Source organism: Mustela erminea, chromosome 17, assembly GCF_009829155.1.
Source record: "Mustela erminea isolate mMusErm1 chromosome 17, mMusErm1.Pri, whole genome shotgun sequence".
Lineage (NCBI taxonomy): Eukaryota > Metazoa > Chordata > Mammalia > Carnivora > Mustelidae > Mustela > Mustela erminea.
The window spans coordinates 7,643,014-7,665,388 of record NC_045630.1 but is presented as its reverse complement, the minus strand read 5'-3'; the positions used below and the strand labels follow the sequence as shown (position 1 = coordinate 7,665,388).

The 22,375-nt window shown below is 44.4% G+C and overlaps 1 protein-coding gene across 4 annotated transcripts in view; it reads left to right on the top strand.

Moving 5' to 3' along the window:
* PLD5 (phospholipase D family member 5) overlaps positions 1 to 22,375 on the top strand; it is a 394,554-nt gene that overhangs the window by 201,811 nt on the left and 170,368 nt on the right. For 3 of the 4 annotated variants that reach the window (XM_032317256.1, XM_032317255.1, XM_032317257.1), the window contains one exon: positions 3,211 to 3,379. In XM_032317256.1, the coding sequence (XP_032173147.1) occupies positions 3,211 to 3,379 (169 nt within the window). Of the gene's footprint in view, positions 1 to 3,210; positions 3,380 to 8,529; positions 8,731 to 22,375 lie in introns of those variants that run through there. The other variant, XM_032317258.1, reaches the window with a different exon arrangement.

Sequence of the window (22,375 nt, the reverse complement as noted above, 5' to 3'; positions counted from 1 at the left end):
GATCTCAGAGTTCTGGGACTGAAACCCTCTGTGGGCTCCGCACTTAGCGTGGAGTCTGTTTAAGGATTCTCTCCCTCTTCCTCTGCCCTTCCCCGTGCTCTTTCTCTAAAATAAATGGATGAACCTTTTTAAAAAACATATCATCTGGTTATAGAGGAGGCTGAAACTGATCATTGTCTGGGGGTTCTTTCCCTCATGCTTCAGTGAAAACAGATAATTGGGCTTTAAATGTGGATAGAGGTTAAAAATACCAAACATCAACCTCTGTCAAAGGTTGTGAAGTAGATTTTTTTAAAAATTCCCTCCCTCCACCTTTTTGAACCTCGTCTTCTCTTGGCTTCTCAAACACTGAATCCTCCTGGATGTCTCTTGCTTTCCTGCCTCTGTATTGGTCCCTTCTGAATCCTTGTCCGTTTCGCTCTCTACCAACAGAAATGCTCCCCATGTTAGGCTTTGGGCTTTCTCTCTTCATTTGTTCCCCCTGATGATCTCTCCCAATCCTTGGTCTATTTGATCTACCTCCTTCCCATGTTCCTTGTCCTTTTCAATGGACCTGCCCCCCCCACCCCCATCTTTCCAGTTGTTCCGATTTCAGGAACACTCAGCAGAGATTCTTTGGTTACTTCCTGTGCCCTGAGCAATAGGTTAGGCACTAGGGCTACAATACTGAGCCAGTGCCTTCCTGTACGCCACCGTCTATCAGGGAAAGTCAGCCTTGAACAAGTAATTTCAAGAGGGAATAGGTTGGAGGGGGAATAGCCGGTCATGCAAGGCTTGGTCATAAGGGAGAGCAAGCCTAGTTGCCGGGGGGTGTGGGGGGTGGGGGGGTATGGAGGGAAGTCTCTCAGAAGAAGTAATATTGAAATCAGGACCTTGTTGGTTAGTTGAGACACAGCAGCGTGGGATTGGTGACTTGGAAGATCTGCGTGACGTGTCTGGTGTGGCTTTGGTGTAAAGTGGAAAGAGGGCATTTGAGTTCAGTGAGGCTATGAGGAGGCAGGACCGGACTGGTTGTAAACGCTTGCCACCCATCTTAGGGGGCTGGGGTAGGCATCACCCTAAGGGCACTGGGGAAGCCCGCAGGAGGTGTTCATCCAGCAGCAGACAGCTAAGGTTTACATTGTTAAATGATTACCCCGAGTACCGTATGGACCACCGTTGGGAGGGGCGAGAATCCAGTAAGGAGAGAGTGGAAGATGGTTATGGTCGCCCCCTTAAGAGACCATGTGTCGACCTTACAGGAAAATTTCAGTCACCCTTGGCTCCTGCCTGTTCCTCCCTCACCTTCTCATCAAACACATCAAACACTAAATCTTTTCAGATTCGGTTCCTAAAACTGCATTGACTGCACGCCTCTGCTTATTCCCACTGACTGACTTCAGATTTCTCATTTACCTTCCTGAGGTGGCTCAGCCATGTCTACGCTCTACCGACTTTTCACTTCTGGGTCTCCCTTTTCTCCTTCCGGTGGCAGGCAGTGGGCCTGCGGGGGAGCCCCTGGTGTACTCGGCTGCTCCCAAAGGCACCAAAGAGAAGCTCAAGCCACAGTGTGGGCCTTCCTGGTGTCGTCCGTCCATTCTGCCAAGACAAGCTCCTGTCCCTCCCGCCTCCCCCCTCCTAGGCTCACTTCACAAATATCCAAGGATCCAGTTCGGCAGGCTCCTTCCTCTACCTAGACCTCCTGTCCCCTCCAGCTCATCCACAGACACATTTCAAGTCCCTCCTCCTCCAATTTCCCATGCCCCCAAGCCTCAACCAGAATTAATCTCTCCTTCCTGCCCGTGCACAGTCGTACTTTGGATGATGCATTATCTATCTAATTAAACTTCCTACTCCTGTTTCACTGCCGCATAGAGCCTGCCTCCCGTTTGAATTATTATGTGTGAGATAGGCTCGCTCTCCAGATTGTAAATTCCAGAGGACTAGGGATATTTGTCACAGTCATTTCCGTGCTGCCTGGCCTCTGCTTATCAGACCCCAACAAACGTTAAATTTGATTGTGGATGGCAGCGGGATGATTGGGAACCCCAAATCGTGGAAGTCTCCGAGTCACACACTCAACCCCATTCTAGCTGTGATAGTCATCAAATGCACAAGAACTAAAAAAAAAATTTTTTTTTACTAAGACTACTGCTTTTGTTTCTAAAATTGCTAAATGGGACAAGTCTCATTAGGAGAAACAGCTAACGGTTTTAGTGAGGAGTACCAGGTTCCCTGTTGGAAGATGAAATTCATTCTTTAGGTATTTCTTGAGCCCTGATTATGTTCCCAGCACTGGGGAGGCATAGCCACGAATGAAACGGATCTCTATACTGGGAGCATTTACAGGTGTGCAGTTTTCCATCAAGAGTTGCAGCATAATTTCCATTTCTGAAATGGGGGGGAAATAGTTCAGTCCTTTATTTAAACATTATGTGTCCCGTGGCTGACTCAGGAGTGAAAATCATACCGTCTTCTCCTGCGTACTGACCAGAAACAGGACAGTGGATGTATTGTTAATATGCATGGGACTATCAAAGGACAAAACACATTTATTGGGATGCTTTTGTTGTATCTTATTTAAGTTTTGATTATTGTGATTATTTTATCCATTCCTTATCACCCACTTTGGTAAAATTCTCTCACAGGCAGGTTTTGAATGTTTCCTCTTATCATTTTATGCTTTTGGGCTGGGAAGCATCAGTAGATACTAAGCAGTAATAATAGTATGTATTATTTTTATTTTCTAGTAGTAAAAAAACTCATAATATTTTAGTTTCAAAATTAGTTCTATATACGCCCAACATTGTCCTAGAAATGAGGTATGCGAAATGTAACTTATAGCCGAAAGTAGCTCGCAGAAGTGCTCTTGTATGTAAGAACTGCATGGCTATAGGAAAAAAAGGAATATATTACTAGAGGAAGTTGCTTGTGTAGGAAGCTCTGAATTTTTTTCAAAGCTAGTCAGAAACTGGACTTTAGGACATATGCAGTGATTTTCTGAAATACGAGCAAAACCTGGAGAAAACCAGAGCATCTAAATTCTCACAGCTGGGAAGTTTAGCAGAGGGGACATATAAGAGGCCTCTGGCCAAAAATGTAAATAATGAGGAACGTGTCTATTCGAAAAAAGTAGAGTATGTTCCAGATGTCTCTGTATGCATGTATAAAGATCTGTGGCTTCAAATTTGACTAGATTTTGTTTGTTTGTTTTTCAAAATCTTTTCTAAGAATTGCCCTGGTGGAAAATATTCCTGAAGGCCTTAACTATTCAGAAAATGCACCATTTCACTTATCACTTTTCCAAGGCTGGATGAACTTACTCAACATGGCCCAAAAGTCTGTTGACATAGTGTCTTCCCATTGGGATCTCAACCACAGTCATCCATCAGCATGTCAGGTAAGCTGCATCCTCTGTGTGTGATGATTCTACTTTCGTGCATCTCCTGCGCCTTCATGTTTCTTGCCTTCGCTTCTCCAGTTCAAGGTCTCTTTTTCAGTCCACCCCCCCCCCCACAGTACCCGTACATCATCGCGTTCACGTGTATGTGCCTTCGTTGATCATGTGTCCGCTCAGCTCCTGCTAGAACGCCAGGTTTTCAAGGGCAAACTCATGTTTTGTCTGTGCATACTCTAGGCTGTCTGTTGATTTGGACCATTTTGGGGGACGCTGTCCACACCGCAGTATCCGTTGACAGCACGCCCCCGAATTCTGCTTTGCTCCTCCCGCATGCTCGTGGCGTGAACCCCATGCCTGCTTGCCGAGGCATTTATGTGGTTAATTGGTGTCCTATTTCGCCTGGAGGACCCAGAGCCAACTTTTTTTTTTTTTTTAAATAGTGGAATCGAACTTCCCATTATACTTGTATATTCTTGGCTCTGTCCCGTTTGAGTGAAGAGGAGAGAGAAATGTGTTAATTCCAAGAACAGCCTTGAGAAGTCTGCTGAAATGATCTAAATGATTTCTGAACGAAGTGTCCTGGAGCTAGGAAAGGGATCCTGGTTCTCTTGAGCAGTTTTTTGTTTGGTTTCTTGTAATTTGTGCTGGTATGATCACAAGAACACTAAGCTACCCAGGCTCTTCTACCCAGGTATTCCAGCGCTGGTCTGCACGTACGTGTCCTATCTGGGTCACGGAGAAAATCAGTTCTGTCACCGTATATAAAATGTGTTGGCACTAAGCCTATAATCACTACCTCATTGGTACTTTCAAACCTTTCATTCAGTTGTACTATTTTAAAATCAAAGGAAATCAGAAAATAGGTTTAAAAAAAAAAAAAACACCAAAACTCACAAAGGCCATACTGAAGAAGAAAATAAATTTATTGATTGTGTTCTGCACTTTTCTCCCTCCCCTGTTTATGCAGGTAGGTCAGGTGTTTGCTGCTGCATAGATCATTTCAAAATGTAGTGGGATCATGATTCTGGATGGTGTTGAGCAGAAAGAACTCATCTTGGGTCCACATTGTGCTGTTTGGGGCAGGCTGGAGGGTCTGGGGACCACCTGGACCTCTCTCTGCATATGTCTCTTATTCCATAAGCAAGCCTGAACTTGGGGTAGTTTAAGGGGGTGGTTATATTGTAAAAGGCCCAAAGCAGAAAGTATGAGGCCTTTTAAGATGTGGGCTCTGGGATCACAGCTGCTTCTGTCCCATTCTATTGCTCAAAACAGGTCATGATTCAAGGTGGGAGGAGTAGCATCTATACAGGAGTAAGGAGAGTTGTTGGCAGGCCTCTTTGGAAATTATATACCATAGTCCACTCTGGCCATCACAATCCAGATCTCTTCCACTTACTAAATGCAGTCCTCACCGCCCTCCCCCATTATAGCAAAGGCTCAAAGTTCAGGGTCTCCTCCTCTGCACCAAGTCTGAATCGGGTTGAGCCCCCTCGTAGGGGCTTTTCTTGATTTAGAAACTTGTGAACTAGAAGACAAGTCATATGCCTCCCAACACACACACTCCTGACCTCTAATGGGGAGGCAGGATAAGATAACCATAGTACACACTTTGGTTTAAGTGGTGGGGGTGGGGATGGAGAGCACAGACCAGTCCTGAGCCCATAGCAGTTTTGAAATCCAGCCCAGCCCAGCATGCCAGGCTTCCAAGCTCAGAAAACTGGGAATGCTGCTGGCCTAGGATCTAGTTCTGCTCCCTGGGTGTGCTTTCCTAATCTGTGAAGCTCTTTGTTCCCCTCTGTGTTGTTCTTTCTTTTCCATAAGAAATAGCCTGTGTTTGCTTCCGACTGTCTTAGTTGGCTTCCTGCTGGTAGAAACTGAGGCCCCAGAGGACCTCTGTTCATTTTAAAGCAGCTCTGCCCTCTTTTTTTTTTTTTTTTTTTTTTAAACAAAATGGCACAATCCCTTCAGCCTTTATAGACTTAATTTGTATCCAGTCATAAACCACTCTGGTCGCAAAAACTCTGACCCCAAACTCTTGGCAGTGGGTCTTCTCTGCTTTGGACTGTGATTCAGGATGCTTTAGGACCTGACCCTTATAAAGTTTCTGGGAGCTTTTCATCTGGTCAAGGGGGCCTGTGAACCGCCCGCCACTTTCAGTCTTTCTGAAACCTTGACAAAGAATCTTCCTGCCACAACTGTCATTTCGTCTTTACCCTGAGGCTCTTTCTTCCTTGGTGAGTATTTTGTTGAATCAAGAGAGTCTTCTAGATTTTCTACATTTTCTCATACTTCTGCATGAATACAGAACAGTGCTTCTTACCATAGACCACTAACAATTTGATAACCTGCCTGAATGCTCCTCTTAGCCAGGTCCCCAAACCCATTAGACACCCTCTCTGTTTTCTGCTTTAGGGCAGGTGGCAATGTTGCCAAGTCGCCCACTGTCACTCCCTCAAGGCTCCAGATCCATTTCTTTCCTGTTCCTCCAGTCTTGAGTGGGAATGAGATTCCAGCATCCACAATCACCCAATCCCAAAGACTGTGTCATGTGGCTTATGTTTTTGCTACACTAGATACATTTCCTTAATCCACTGTGGCAAGACGGGCAACTCCAAAACTTACCGAGTATTATTTCCTATGATTCCGTGAACAGGACACACAGTTTGTGCCCCAGTAGCTATTGGCTGGGACCACTCATGTGGTTGTGTTTGGCTGGGATAGTGGCTGAGTCTGGGCTGACCCTCTGGGGACTGGACAGCTCATGACCCCAAGTAGACACTCATCACTCAGTAAGCTAACCCTGGCTTTCTAGCGGGCTGCTGGATCCCCAGAGGATAAGAGTGAAAACAGCAGGACCTCTGAATTCCTGGGCTTCTAGAATATGACTTTGGCCACATTCTTTTAGCCAGAGCCAGTTCACAAGGTCAGCAGCCCACGTCCAGGGGAGGGGCAAGAGAGTCTAGGAGAAGCATGCCAGTTCAGGAAAGGGAGATTGTTGGCAGCAAACTCAAAACAGTTTACTTTCACAGGTTTGATGGTGTAAGTGGGAGATAGTTCAAGATGTCTTTCCTTTGTGCGGGACAAGACCAGCTCATTCCACTGAATTTAGCAAGAACTGCAAGCTTTAGTTTGACTCACTGAGCCATGCTCTATGCTAGGACCCAGACCTGCACAGGTGTCCATGCTGTGTGAACCCCAGGCTGCCAACCTTGTGGGCATCCCTGAAGAGCTGGGGGGTGCCAAACACACAGGGGGGAGATTGGCATTTAGTCTTGGACTTGGTGACCCAGTAGAACTCTTTTCTGAAATGCAGTGCCCCCGGAATGATGGATTTTTCTCCCCAGCTACAAAGTGATTTTGCTAACAGGCTTTATTTTTCCCAGTGACTACTATTTCTCTCTGACTCTGCCCTCAATCTCGGTTCGCTTCCAGGATTTCTGTAATCAGTCTAGACTGGGAGTTGATGAAGCTTGGGGGTCCCAGGGAACCTACAGTATTGTCCATGGAAGCCATTAAATCCATTTGCAGGATTCAGGTTGATTCTGGGGCTGAGTCAGTAAGCGAAGTATCTGGTAGTCCAGGCAGGTGGCTCTGGGGACTGCGGCCTGGTGGTTCAAACCAGTGGAACAGAGGCGCTCACATGGCTTTACAAATAAGTAGAGTCCCTGGATGAGGGGTATAGATGGACATCATTCTCAAATGAGGACTTCTGGCCTCTCCTTGCTTTTACCCTAATCCTTCAGGGTAAGCCAAACTCTTGCCACTCAAAGTTTGGCCCTGGGACTAGAAGCATCTTTATTCCCTGGAAGCTTATGAGAAATGCAGATTCTCAGGATTCACCTCAGCCCTACCTGATTCAGGATCTTCATTTCAACGAGATCCCAGGCTGATTCCTATGCTCAGAAACGTTTGAAAAGTTCTGAACTACCCCCTTTGGCCATAAGGCCAGCCAGCCCTCCTCGGCACTTATGCTATGGGGTAGAAGATGGGCCACAGAAAGGCTGGGTCCTAGTTCATGGTCAGAATTCTGTTCTGTCCAGGGAGCATGAATGAGGGTCTGGGTCTGCTTTGAATAACAGTGCCAGGTGTGACGCTGGGCGCGTATTAGGTGCTCAGGAGATATTTGCCCAGTACTCGAATGGATTGTGTCAAACAAAACAGAGCCAGACACTGGTTAACGTTCTAAGGACAGATTTGAAACAGGATATATTTTTGCAAAAGGGAAGAGGGCCCCAGTGAACTGAACTTCAGAACTCAGATTTGTACAGAGATGATGGAGCATTTTTTTTGGGAGAATGAGGGAATGGGGTGGGGGTCAGCAGGGGCTTAAACTGGACCAGGGAAATAGACGTTTATAAAAAGTGGGGAGGAGGGTTGGTCCATAGGAAGCCCATCTGGGGTGTGCTAACTGGCGCTTATCAAAGTTAGGTTCGTCGCCTCCGCCGAGACTGGGAGACAGAGGCCAGGTGCTGGCGGGAACAAACAGCAACTTCTCTTGGGCCTTTTTGAGCTTTCTGAAGTGGGCACGTTAAGGGGGCGGGGTCATCCTGGGGCGCGGCCTTGAGCTGTTAAAAACTGTTAGCATTTTGTTCAGGCCTTTTAAATGAGGGAGGGGAGGGGCCTCTGGGCGGGGTTGATAATTTGTGCTGAGAGCCCACAGTTTTTACAAAGCAAGGTTGAGCCCAGGGGAAGAGGAGGGCTCAGAGGGAGCGTGGCTGGAGATGGGTCAAGAAGAGAATATCTGTAGGTCGTGTGGCTTCAGGTGGGCATTACTCTTGTGGAAAGAAGGCTGCACCTGGAAGCTTCGTTCGGGTCACTCCAACAACCTGCGTCCTGGCAATAATGGAATTTTTCAATTTACTGCCAATAACCTGGCTGTGATTGAGCTCACACCCACCCCTGCAGGAAGGAGCCCGGTTAGAACTGAGGTCTTCTGGTGGGGCCCTAGGGCTCCCTCCAAGGAGACGCCTCTTGGCTGCCCCTCGGACTTCTCGGACCTCTCGGACCTCTCACAGCACAAGGCGTCTTGCAGATTCAAAGCAGTCGGTGTCTGCAGGTGCGGGGTCTAACTGCCTGAGTCTGCACGAGGAGGGCTCCGCATGCGCAGATGAGGAGGGCCCCCGCCTGCGCAGACGAGGTGGGCCCACGCATGCGCAGACGGGAAGGAGTGAGGGGCTTCACCTGCTCCCACTTTAAGTGGATTTAAACCCGCTGTGAGAGCGATCTGGGGAGCAGTTCTTCCATGCTTGCGGCTTGTCGGTGCTCAGTGCCAGGGTGGAGGTTCTCCTCGTTCTCCAGTCTGGTCCGTTGTTGGTCGAGGGATGATGTGGTCTCCGCCCTTCGAGCACCAGGTCTGAGGTGGGGCTTTGAGGTGGGGCATGGGCAAAGGAGGGGGAGGGGATTAAAGATGGAGACTCGCAGGTATAAAGTCAGGAAGTCGCCGGGGTATCAGGTACAGCAGCGGGACTGTAGTCAGTAACATCGGAACACTGGCGGTGTGTGCTGAAGGATGGTTCTGGACGTACGGGATGTACTGTCGAACGTGTGCAGTGTTGAAGCCCCACGTTGCACCGCTGAAGCGAATATTGTGCACCAGCTCTGCTTCCATTTTTTAAAAAAGTGAGGGGAAAAGAACAAACCGAGAGGATACAAGTTAGAATGTCTGCCCTGCCTGCCTCCGTCCCACAGAAGTGTTAGCATTTTATGTGGGCGCCAGGCTTCTAGAACTTACAAGCCCCACGGGGAAATCAGAGTCTACACACAGGTTTGCGCTCTGGCGAGTCAGCCCAGCGTTACCTTTGAGACAAAAAGTGTAAATGAAAGGGGGGTTCTTAGATTAATAACGTATTTGCAAGAATTCTGTTCGTGCCTTCATAGTATTTTACATGATCACATTTGACCCTCTCACGGGCCAAATAATGAAAGCAAGCCATCAGGTGTTGCTGAGGTCGCTCTGTGCGGGCCCTGTTGAGAGTGTATGGGATACAGCAGGGGACTAGATCGAGATCCCTTCCCTCATGGGGCTGAGATCCGAGCAGAGCTGAATCCGTTCCACTAGGATGAACGGGAAAATCTTTTTCTCCTTCTTCTTTTTTTTTTTTTTTTTCTTGTATTTTAGAATTTTTATTTTTTTATCTTTTTTTTTATATAAACATAGAGTGTATTATTAGTCCCAGGGGTAACAGTATCTTCCCCAATGTCCATAACCCCACCACCCTCTCCCTACCCTTCCCCCCCAGCAACCCTCAGTTTGTTTTGTGAGATTAAGAGTCACTTATGGTTTGTCTCCCTCCCAGTCCCCAATCCCATCTTGTTTCATTTATTCTTTTCCTACCCCCAAACCCCCAACGTTGCATCTCCCCTTCCTCATATCAGGGAGATCATATGATAGTTGTCTTTCTCCGATTGACTTATTTCACTAAGCATGATACCCACTAGTTTCATCCATGTCATCGAAAATGGCAAGATTTCATTTCTTTTGATGGCTGCATAGTATTCCATTGTGTATATATATATATATATATATATATATATATACACACACACACACACACACACACACACATACCACATCTTCTTTATCCATTCATGTGTTGATGGACATCTAGGTTCTTTCCATAGTTTGGCTATTGTGGACTTTGCTGCTATAAATGTTTGGGTGCATGTGCCTCTTCAGATCACTAAGTTTGTACCTTTAGAGTAAATAACCAGTAGTGTGATTGCTGGGTCGTAGGGTAGCTCTATTTTCAACTTTTTGAGGAACCTCCATGCTGTTTTCCAGAGTGGTTGCACCAGCTTGCGTTCATTCCCACCAGCAGTGTAGGACGGTTCCCCTTTCTCCACATCCTCACCAGCATCTGCCATTTCCTGACTGGTTAATTTTAGCCATTCTGACTGGTGTGAGATGGTATCTCACTGTGGTTTTGATTTGTATTTCCCTGATGCCGAGTGATGTGGAGCACTTTTTCATGTGTCTGTTGGCCATCTGGATGTCTTCTTTGCAGAAATGTCTGTTCATGTCCTCTACCCATTTCTTGATTGGATTATTTGTTCTTTGGATGTTGAGTTTGCTAAGCTCTTTATAGATTTTGTGGACAGGAAAATCTTAAAAGCAAAACGAATACATGAAAGTAAAGAGAGAGCAAGCAAGCCTGTAGAATAGAAATGGTTCTTGGAGCCTGAGTAGCTCCCTATCCCATCTTCCTTCATGCCCCCCTTGACCTCTAGAGCAGTATTTGCAAAGGGACCCAGGAGAACTTGTCTAAGTACCACATGTCTTGGGTTCTTAAGATTTGAAAGAAGCTGGTTCCCTTCTTTCTCCCCTCCCTCCTGCCAGTGGAGGGTAATCTTGCAGAGGTCCAGAATGAGGCCAGGACCAAAGTCCTGAAAGTAGGTCCTTAACCACCAACTTGTTTCTCCAGGTGCAGTAAGGCCCGTTTGATTTAAGTTTTACCTGATCTTACTTTTCAAATGCAATAGGAGATTCAAGACTCTGGATTTAATATTTAACATTGTTCCGCACAAAACAACAAAGGACCCAAATTTGTAATAAATTCCCATGGCAGTTTTAAAGTTGAGCTGCTGTAGTAAAAAATGGGACATTCTTGGTATGTGAACATGGATTATGTGTGCGGGGAAAGGAAATAACATTATACTTTATAAGCACTATCTTGAGAGTAGAAAATGCAGTGTCCTCAAAACAATTACATTGCCTCCGCCCAAAAAAAATTCCTTTCAGAGTTTGGGTGGCTAATCTTTGGACTTTTTTTTGTTTTTATCGAGACCTTATAAATACTGTGATGTAGTCATTGATTGGCTTGTTGCACTCTTAAAAAGATGCTAAAAAAACTTTCAAACCCTAATACCCAAGGGAGAAAATCTGAAGTTTTTTTTTTAAAGATGTTCCAATATAATGCAAATTGACCCAGGTTCACAGCTTGTTTTCCCTGAATATGTTCTTATAAAAGGCTTTTATTTTGAGGAGTTAAAGAGTCAAACGTGGTATTTACTTCTAAACCAACTGAGCCTGAAATGTCCTACATGGAAGCCATACATGACACATGAATGAACAGGAGCCCTAACTGAGATTCAGCCCATCTACTCATTATAATACGTAATAATACAAAAGAATACTGTAAGCAAAATACCCTGAGAAATGGGCACCGGGTGGCAGCCAGGCCCCAGCTCAGCAGAAAAGAGACACAGATCAGCATGGCACAGGACACCTGTGTCTTCTTTGGGTGAGAAGCAGTTTCAGCAGAGGGTGTAGTGGTCATGATCTACAGGATGGTGAATGTTGGGCTTGTGTGTGTGTGTAAACACATGCGTTAAAAATGCCGTTTTAATCTGTAGTTCTAAGAGGTTGCTGTTTCAATTCCTACCCTGAAAAACTCTCTTCTTTTCCACCTTGCGCTATTATTGTATCTGTTCCCTTCTGTGACTTTCCTGTGTGTGAAAGCCAGGTCAAGGGCTAGTGATCTGTGTTTCCATGGTAACCATATTTTAAAATGTGATCAAAGTACGTGGTCGGGCAAGGGATTTTGTTTCTTTCTGTCCGGATGATGAATTTCGACCCCAAAATACTGAAATTTCTAGGACAGTGTGATTGCTAATTTATGGGCTAAGGAAGTGGGGATTTATGAAATCAAGACTGTTTGGGAAAAGCCAGGAAATGTGATGATTTCAGAACTACCTGCTTCATTGGGGAAAAAAAAAATCCCTGTTCTCTGCAAGTTTGTTGTCCGAAACCAAATGAAATAATTAATGGGCTGCAGCGACTGAATCTTTGAGATGCTTTTATATGGAATCAGTTAGTTACTTGTCTACCGTGAGTCACGATTGCCAATTCATGGTACATTACAATTAATTTTGAAAAATCCTGATTTAAAAAAAAATGGGGTGGTATTTGCTCAATTTAGTGGTACCACAAATGAAAGTTGGGGGAGCCATGGGTCCTTTGGGAGAGTTCAAGCCAGGATCCCATCTCTACACCGTAGGTAGTAGGCAGAAGGAAGAGGTGAGTGAGGAGGGAGTGGCTCAGGTTCCTTTTTATCTACTTATCCACTGTGTGACCTTGAGTAAGGTGCTGAACTTCAGGCCTCAGTTTCCTCATCAGCAAGACCAGGGGCCCAGAGCCTGCCTTGGCTGCTGTGTAGATTGCACTAGTTAATGTATGTAAGAGCATAGAACAGTGGCCATTTTACTACGTGTTTGTTAAGCTCACGAATGTTACTCACGTGCACACTGTAGCTCCAGCTCAAATCAGTTTGATTTTACTAACAGATAATGAATTCGTCTTCTATGCTTTATGCTCTGCTGGAAACCGGGATGGGTCCATCAAATTGAAAGAGAAACCATTTCCAAAAATGTGAAGCTCTGGGTAGACAAGAAGGATTATGCAAATTATCTTTAAATATACAACTGTAGATTTCATTTATTAAGTACGTTAAGTACATTTATTAAATAAATATCACTTGTTAAGTGCAAAATCACAAACACACAGTCTTGCTTCTGTCCATCTGCTCATGCACACCTGTGTATGATATCTCGAATTTTGAACCCAGAAGAAGCCATGTGGTCTTCTCAAACCTGTGGCCACTTCTGATTTTTGCTGATTGATCAATTGGTTGGTTTTCTGCTCCTTGTTTTGGTTTTAAATGGAAGATCCCTACACCCAGGCAACACTGTGAAATCTCACCTTGATGTTGATGGGACGCGTTCTGCTGTCTGGACCAGGGTATTGCAGCCGGGTGTGACTTGGTTGGTCCCTCCTGTAGCCTTCTCTTTCCTTGCCAGCGGTATTCCTCCTAATGGACTAAAGATGTGTGCTAACCAACAGCCAAGGACTTTTGTTGTACCTAACTTAGAAACCTCTTCCTTGTCCCATTGGTTTCATAGCCATGTTCATAGCTGGTTCCTAAATGGTATTATTAACATTTTCTATTAGAATCACTGTATGATTCAAGCTGTCCCAGGAAACCTGTCGTCTGAAGGGGTCAGCTAGGGCTCTGTGCTCTCTACATCTCTTCCATTCTTCCTGTCTTTCTCACTCCTCCTGTCCCAAAGTGGGTCCATTCCCTTCCCAAGTAGTGAAGGAGGCTTCATTCATTCATTCCTTATGCAGACAGTCAGCATCCACCGTCAGCAACACAGGGGTATTTCTGGAACCAGGAGAATTCTGTTTTTGTCAGGGTCACTCCCATGTAAAAGTCAGGAAAGGACCCAGTACTTTTGCAGCCTCATCATAATGTTTAATTGGAATTTTTTTTTCTGAAATTTTTTTTTCTGAATTTTTTTGTAGTCTAGGGAAAAATCACAGCAGTTCCTGCTTTTCATTTTGTCTTAAAGGAGATGAGCATGGTTGGTGGAGGCCGGATTCTTTAAGTGATTAAAATTCTTTGAGACTGTTGGCAATTAAGAGATTGGTGTATTGTAATTAGTAGGTTGGCGTGAGGCAGCCAGAGAAAACAGAATCTTCTTTTACTACCTGGAAAACACACATTTCATCCTTTGTTCTGTTGTGGAACTGGGGGCTTGCTTGCATTTCTACTATATGATGGCCAACTTCTTGCTGTCTTTTTTTTTTTTTTTTTTTTAAGCAGGGATATAGGGAAAAATAAGACATGTGTAAATTAATGAATACAAAATTAGGATGCATGCTAATGTTCTGTTAGTTGGCTCAGTTTAGAATTCATTATTTTGTTTATTTTCAGTTCTCAGGGTTTGTTTCTGTAGAAAAGGCACCCAAGCAGCATTCCTCAGGAGACTCGCCTGGCAGGACTGCAGGGTTTGGCACCAAAGGCGTCTGATGTGCCCTGTAGTTTAGTACCTGTGGCCACACTGGGCAAAGGTCATAACTTATCCGATCCTCAATTAACTCATCCATAAAATGGGTGTAATAATGCCAGTCTCCTTTGATGGCTCTATAAATCTGATTTAGATCATGTTTATAAAAGAACAGATAATGGAGCTCATAAAAGAGAGTTGCTGTTTTCATTTTTATTTTTGTTTTTCTGGTGAAGGGCAGTTAGTTTCAAATTTACTTCAAATTTACCTTGCTTTCTGTGTCATCTGAGAGCAGGAATAACTTTATGCTGTCCATCAAGCTCTCAACTTCTGTTAAAGGAGGTTCAGGATGTAGGTGAAGGAGGAAGAAAGAGAAGTGTGCATATTTTCAGGGAGATCTTACCCTCCTGTCCCAGGAGGGCAGTTTTCAACCATGACTACCTGTCAGCATTACCAGGAGTGCTTCTAGAACATACTGATGCTCGGGCCACCCCCAGACCACTTAGGTTAGAGGATCTGGAGAGGGGCTCAGGCTTTGATACTTTTTAAAAAGAGGACTTGGAAGCCAGGATTGAGTATCCCTGTTTTAAAACCAGCCCAATAAAGTGTCTGGTTCTTGTAGATTTCACAGCAGGCCCACACTGGTTCCTTCCCATCTGGTCTGTGGACCCAGTTTTCTCTGTTTCAGTTTAACCCTGTTTGTCCCACTTGTTCTCTCCGCAATGATATAAAATGGTGGCAGCTTCTACTGGAATATTCCTCACCTTCCTGGTCTCTGGAACATGTGTCATGTATTATTACTGTAGCTTTATTGTCTAGCATGTGGCTTGGAAGAGAAGGGAGCCCAGTGATTGCTTTGAGCTTTGAAACCGTAAATTCCTCTCCAGCCCTCACATCTCTAGGCTAAATATGATTTCAGTCAAGCTCCTGGTATGCGGTGTCAGCATGAAAATAGCACAACCTGATGGAAAGGGTGTCTCTTTTTTGCAAAATAGCGTCTCTTCCCTGTTCCACAAAATCAACACTCAGCGGAAGCTTACAAATTAGCATTCTTGCATTGGAAATGTGGCCATGGAATGATTTTTGCATGGGCCTTTGTTGCACAAATATTTAGCAAGGTACTGTGTTTGCTGAGGATGCAAAGTCAAATGAGCAACGGTCCATACCCACTGTGGAACTCAAAAGTTGAGTGAAGGAGATGGAGAAATGGGTGACGAGAGCGCAGAGAGATAGAACAGCAGTTGGAGCCAGCAGTGAGCAGGCTGGGAAGGCTGTCCTCGGTTGGCTCTTGGTGGCTCAGTGAGCTCTCCGGCTCCTGTGGCTTCTGGTTCTCCCTCAGTGTTGCTCTTTCCTGGTAAATTCCTGTTGCTTCCCTGTGCTTCTGTTCCCCGATCTGTTGAGCGATCCTAATTATGCTCTTGCTTGCTTTCCAATATATTTCCAAGGGAAATCATCATTCTCATATAAACTCATAAGCGCTATGATTAGCAAGAGTTTAACCTCTTTGATTCTTTTTAAATCCAATCATATAGGCATGAATAAATCATGAACCCCAAGATACTCTTCCCAATTATTTGGATTAAATAATGATTTTTCTTTTTAAGTGGTCTTATCTTAGATTTGCTCACCTAAATTCTCGCCTAAATGTCTCTCTAGACCTTCTTGCTGAGCTTCCAGGGTCCCATTGGCCAATTTATGTTTTTGCAACTTTTTTTGAAAAATCATGAGTTGGATTTTTCTCCCTCATTATAATAGTAATAGCATCGCACTATAGAAAATTTAAAACTAGAGAAATGATGAGAAAAACACAATCCACCATGGGACCATCAACAAAACTTTTTTTTAAGTTTGATATTTTATGCGTAATTACATACCTATACTCCTATTATACAAAGAAATGTGTATCTTGATTTTGAATTTAACATTACACCATAAGCACCTTTATATTATTTTAACATTTTAAACCTTATTTTAAATTGGCTGCATGATATGCAGGGTAGTGAATTAAATTGACGTAGCTCTTTCCTCTTGGACTTGCTATCTATTTTTTGATCCTTCTTTTCCTGAGGAACTTCCACTGCAGGAAATACCTTTGTGCAAAACATTTTCTTTTTGCTCGTTAACTTGGGATCAGTTCTCGTAAGTGGGGGCAGAGGGCTACGGAGGTGAAGCTGCTTCCTTAAGACTGTGGGATTTTCAGGGAGCATGTAGGGCGCCCTAGTGGTTACGGGCAGGGGCAGTGGGAGTCGTCAGGAGTGAGGACCTAAAGGAAGTCTGCCTTCGTGCAGTGTGGGGCCCTCTACCCACTCAGAACAAGTGATTGGGAAAGAGCTGGAGTGTCAGGCTTATGCCCGTGCCTGTCCCTTCCGCCTTTTCTGAAGCCAAGGGTGCTGACCAGCTGTGCCAGCCACCTGCTTCCAGACATGGCTGACTGTGCCGCCAGAGTGACCTCACCCACCTCCCCTTTGCAGCTAGAGGTGATGCTGGAGCGCTCCACCCCCGACCCACCCCAAAAGCTACATTCTAGTTACTGTAGATCTCCAGCTGCCCAGGTCCCCGTTATAAACCTGCTTCTCCCAGTGTGAAGTCCTTGCTGTTTCCTGACCTGTTATTGGCAACATGAGCTTATTCACTCTGCTGTCTGCATCTCTCAGCCCTGGATAGGGGTGGCTGTGTTCCTGCCCACAGGCCGCATAACTGTGCTCACTGTCATTAGGCAAATCCTTGATGAGTAACTGTTCAGAATAATGAAGCTCCTGAGTGGGATGGAACCTGGATTAATGAGTGGCCTCGGCTTGCAGGCCTGCCTAGCAGATCCTCTTGCTAGTGGCGGCCGGTGAGCCTTGTTGCTCATTGCCCACAAGGCGGGCATTCTCTAAGATGCTGGACATGTGCCCTAGGCTGGGTTATTAGTGCCCCTGACACCCTGACATCTGACACCCTGGGCTCCATTTAATTACTTATCATTTATTTCCAGCACTTATGAAGGTCCCTAACCCTTAGCAAAACCCAGTGAATGTGTTAAATGAAATTGCTTTAAACACCCTTCTCTCTGTTTTGGGCCTCCTTTTATTTGAGAATAATAGCTGATGCTGGGAAATAGACAAGAAAATGACTGCCTGACTTCCCAAAGCTGAGATTTATCCCCGACTTCAGGATGCTTATGAACTCCTGTGCAGGCCACCATTTTCTCGCTTTGGATAAGGAATTCCGTGTTCCACAGCCATGTTGAGAGAGCTTCTGGGGCCTCTGGCCACATTCCCTGGCTCTACTGTCTCCCCCCGAGCCCAAGCCTAACCATGGAGCTCATCACTGTGCTCTCCCATAAATGCCTGAGATCTTCCCATTTTTCCGATTATCTTGGACATGCTCTGTCCCAGTCCACATTACCTCCCACTGGACCGTGCGCCAACCTGATTCCCCATTCAGCCTCCAGCCCTGCCCTATACTAGTTCTTCTCCAATTTGTCATCAGGATTTTATTGATTTTCAATGATTTATTTATTTTAGAGCATGCGTGAGTTGGGGGAGGAGGGGCAGAAGAAGAGCATCTTCAAACAGGCTCCACGCCCAGTGCAGAGCCCAAAGCGGGGCTGGATCTCATGACCCTGGGATCACGACCTGAGCAAAACCAAGTCTGATGCTTAACCAGCTGAGCCACCGAGGTGCCCCAGAGGTTTCTTTTAGAACAGAAAAACAGAACTTCAGTTACATTCTTTGCTATGTAAGATCCCTCAGATCCACGGAGCTTTCCAGACTGGGTCCAAATTACATCCAGGTTTACAAGAACCTCCTACTTTGCACTCAGACCTGGACCACTTTTTCTTGCCTTCCTTCCTTTGGCAAACTCTCCCTGTGTGCCCTAGGCTGGGTTATTAGTGCCCCTGTCACATTGTCCCCAGGCCTGTAACTCCTACACCCTGACATCTGACACCCTGGGCTCCATTTAATTACTTATCATTTATTTCCAGCACTTATGAAGGTCCCTAACCCTTAGCAAAACCCAGTGAATGTGTTAAATGAAATTGCTTTAAACACCCTTCTCTCTGTTTTGGGCCTCCTTTTATTTGAGAATAATAGCTGATGCTGGGAAATAGACAAGAAAATGACATATCTTTGTTTATTTCCTGGCAGACTTTGTATATTTCAGTAATTATAGTAAGTAAATAAAATTTCAGTTAAGTTTTTTAATTAAAAAAAAAGAAAACTCAGCAAATACAGTACTGAAACTTTCAGTAAATATAGAGAGTAAATAAGAGATCAGTCTTGTAGATAATCAAACTAATTGGTTAAATAAAAAGCTAGGAAATTGAGTCCAGAGGGGATCCACGTATATGTGGTTTTATGTCTTAAATCATAAAGAAAAAAAATCAAGGGAAGTATATTGCTTTGAAAGGACATTGTGGCTTACAGTAAATCCTAGTCTTGTTTTCTCATGACTGGATCATCACTTGCTTAGTATCTTTAATCAGTCCTTTGAAACTTTGATTTAAACTTTCTGTGCACATATAGACACATGTACATGTATGTGCACGGGCAGATAACAGCATCCCTAAGACACAAAGTCTCTTTCTCTCTCTCTCTTTCTCACAAACACGCACACGCACATTCTGGTGCTTATGTTAGGATTAGGGTTTGGGGAATGCATTCTAGGTGTGGGATTGCTGAGTGGAAGACAGCAATGTCAGAGTACCCTTTCCCCTAGTCGCCAACAGGAGTCAAGGTTGCCACTCCTAAGTTGTTTCCCATCTCTTGAGTACACAGCTCCCCACATTTCTTCGTGTTGGGCTTCCCATGAAGGATCTCTTCACATCCGCCAGCCTGACTTTGCCCAGATTTGATTAGGCTTTTGGCTTTTCCTCATTTCTAATATTTTTTGTAGAGTACACCCACTAACCCTTCCCCTCTTGTCTGCATGGCAAATATTTTATTCCAGAATTTTACTATTTTTCATCTAGTTGGTGGTATCTTTTGCAATATAAATTTTTTTGTCTTTTGTAACTCTGTATATCTTGTATCGCTTCTATGTAGCTAATTTGTATATTAGTTTCGAGGCCACGCAAAGTGCCACAGACAGGTGGCTTAGAACAGCAAAAATTCATTTCGTCCCAGTTCTGGAGGTTCTGAGTCTGTGATCTCTTTCCCTGGCCTGAGACCTAGGTGTCACCAGAGCTGTGCTACCCCCAGAGACTCCTGCAGCCTCCACTACTGGGGGGATTATACTTCCCACCCCTTCCTGCATGTGGCAGCTGCCAGTGTACCCTCGTGTCACTTGCTGCTGTGTCCCTCCAGTCTTCAAGGCTGCCATCCTTGAATACCTCTGCGCTGTCTTCATGTACCCATCTCCGCAAGGGGTGGCCATTCCCTTCTGCCTCTCTCCTACAAGTACTGCTTGTGTCTAGGGCCTTCTTCAGTGATCTAGGATAATCTCATCTCCAGGTCTTTAATCATCCCTGTGAAGATCCTATTTCTAAAGAAGGTAAAACTTACATCCTCCAGGTGAGGATGTGACATCTTGGGGGGGCATTATTTAGCCTCCTGTAACTAAGCTAAAGTTCTCCCTACTTGTACTATGTACAAGACTGTACATACCTGTGCTTGAATAGTTTTTTCTTGAAAGGGTTGGTATGATTTTTGGTTTTGCTTTTATTTTGTCAGAGTTTTTTTTAAAGATTTTATTTATTTGGGAGAGTGAGCAGAGTGAGACAGTATGTACTGAGTTGAGGGAGCAGCAGAGGGAGAGGGAGAAGCAGACTCCCTGCTGAGTGGGGAGCCCAATGCTAGGCTTGATCCCAAGACTTTGGGATCATTACCTGAACCCAAGGAAGATGCTTAACTGACTGAGCCACCCAGGTGCTCTTGTTTTTGTTTTTATTTTGTTTTGTTTTGTTTTAAAAGATTGACTTACTCATTTGAGAGAGAGAGCGTGGGCAATTGAGTGGGGGGAGGAGCAGAGGGAGAGAGAGAATCCCAAGCAGACTCCCCATGGAACATCAGCCCAAGCTCTTGGGGCTCAATCTCATGACCCAAGATCATGACCTGGGCTGAAATCAAGAGTCAGATGCTTACCTGACTGATCCAGCCAGGTGCCCCAGTATTGCTATGTTTTTATTCTGCCTGAAACATACTTTTCTCTGTGGTGTAATATAAGGATCCTTTCACTTATGCCAGATTAAACTACTTGATCTTTTTCAGACTGAGTTAAAATAACACCTTTATTATTGATAGAATTGTGTGTATACCATTTTTGGATCTTCTGTTCCCTTATCTGTTTATCTATTCCTGTGCTTCTAACCATGTTGATATGATTACTGTGACTTTGTAATTTTTTTTTAAAGATTTTATTTATTTATTTGACAGAGATCACAGGTAGGCAGAGAGGCAGGCAGAGAGAGGAGGAAGCAGGCTCCCTGCTGAGCAGAGAGCCCAATGCGGGGCTCGATCCCAAGACCCTGAGATCATGACCTGAGCCGAAGGCAGAGGCTTAACCCTCTGAGCCACCCAGGCGCCCTGTAATTTTTTTTTTATAATGCTGAAGGCATGTACACTTATAAATTTCTCTGACACCAGATACTGCCTTCATTTCATGGCTTTGCTGTGAAGTTCTCCACTATTTATAGCTTTCTAGAGAATATAGAAATTCACTTTTCTTTTCTCCTGTGATGTACAGATGATCTAAGAGTGAGTTTTTAAATTTTCAAGTAGATATGATGTGTTTTATGTGTCACGCGTTAATGGTCTATTTCTCATTTTCTTAAATTATGAGTAAAGAGTGAAGCTGGTAGAACATCTCCCCGCAACTGGTTTTCTTGGGTTTTTCTTTAACAGCCGTTACAGAACAGATTTTTATAATGTTCTCAGGACAGACCTTCGCTTGGAGGGATTTGATATATAGAATGAGAAATATGTATAAATGTAGACACATAATCAAGTTTACTGATAATATTCAATTTTCATATATTCTCATTTATCCCTTATTAGATCTACCCCTTTTTGAGAGACCTATTTTGAAGCATTATATTGTGGTTGTGTTTTAATTGCATTACTGTTAGCTTTTGCTTTACATATTTCGCTGCTGTGTTGTTTGGCACATACCAGTTGATAGCTGTCACTGCTCCATAAATCGTGCCACAACAGAATAAGGCCGTGCTCTTTCCCATCTAGTTCTTTTAAGCCCTCCTAACTCTTACTCTAATTTTTACTGAGATTCTTTGTCCTGTTGGCTGCAGATCAGTGTTCCTCGGCTTCTTTTCACTCTCACCTTAATAAGGAGACTTCTTACACATTTTTTTCCCTAAACCTACCACCCTGTGAGATTGTAATACCACAGATACATTGTGTGTTTGTTGTATTTATATACATGTCTTATTTATAGAATAAACTTACACACACACGAACCAATGCAATCCCTTCTTAAAATATTTATTTATTTATTTATTTATTTATTTGATAGAGAGATCACAAGTAGGCAGAGAGGCAGGCAGAGAGAGAGGGGGGAAGCAGGCTCCCTGCTGAGCAGAGAGCCTGATGCGGGGCTTGATCCCAGGACCCTGAGACCATGACCCGAGCCAAAGGCAGAAGCTTAACCCACTGAGCCACCCAGGCGCCCCAACAGAATCCCTTTCAAATAATAGTGCTTCCCACTGAAAATCACGTAATAGGTTCTCAGTACAACAGTAGAACTTCCCTTGTAATGTGTCTGTCCTATTTCAAGAATCCTTCTGTAGCAGCTACGTCAAACACATACCATTTTCTCCTGTTCATCACGTGTTCTCTCCCTTTCATCCTCCTCAGTGGTGGGTAGTATTATTTACAGTCTGATTAGAGACTTTCCTTGAATATGTTCCTCATATGGGTCATGTAGGTAATACAGTCTCTAAAAGAGATTTTACTGTATATATCTGCAAATATTTCTTTCTTCCTTTTTTTTTTTTTTTTTTTTTTTTGACCCTGGCAGGTAAAATCTGAGTAAAACATTCGCTTGTTCTAGTTTATTCTTTTTTTTTTTTTAATATTTTTATTTATTTATTTGACAGAGAGAAATCACAAGTAGTTGGAGAGGCAGGCAGAGAGAGAGAGAGAGGGAACAGGCTCCCTGCTGAGCAGAGAGCCCAATGCGGGACTCGATCCCAGGACCCTGAGATCATGACCTGAGCCGAAGGCAGCGGCTTAACCCACTGAGCCACCCAGGTGCCCCTGTTCTAGTTTATTC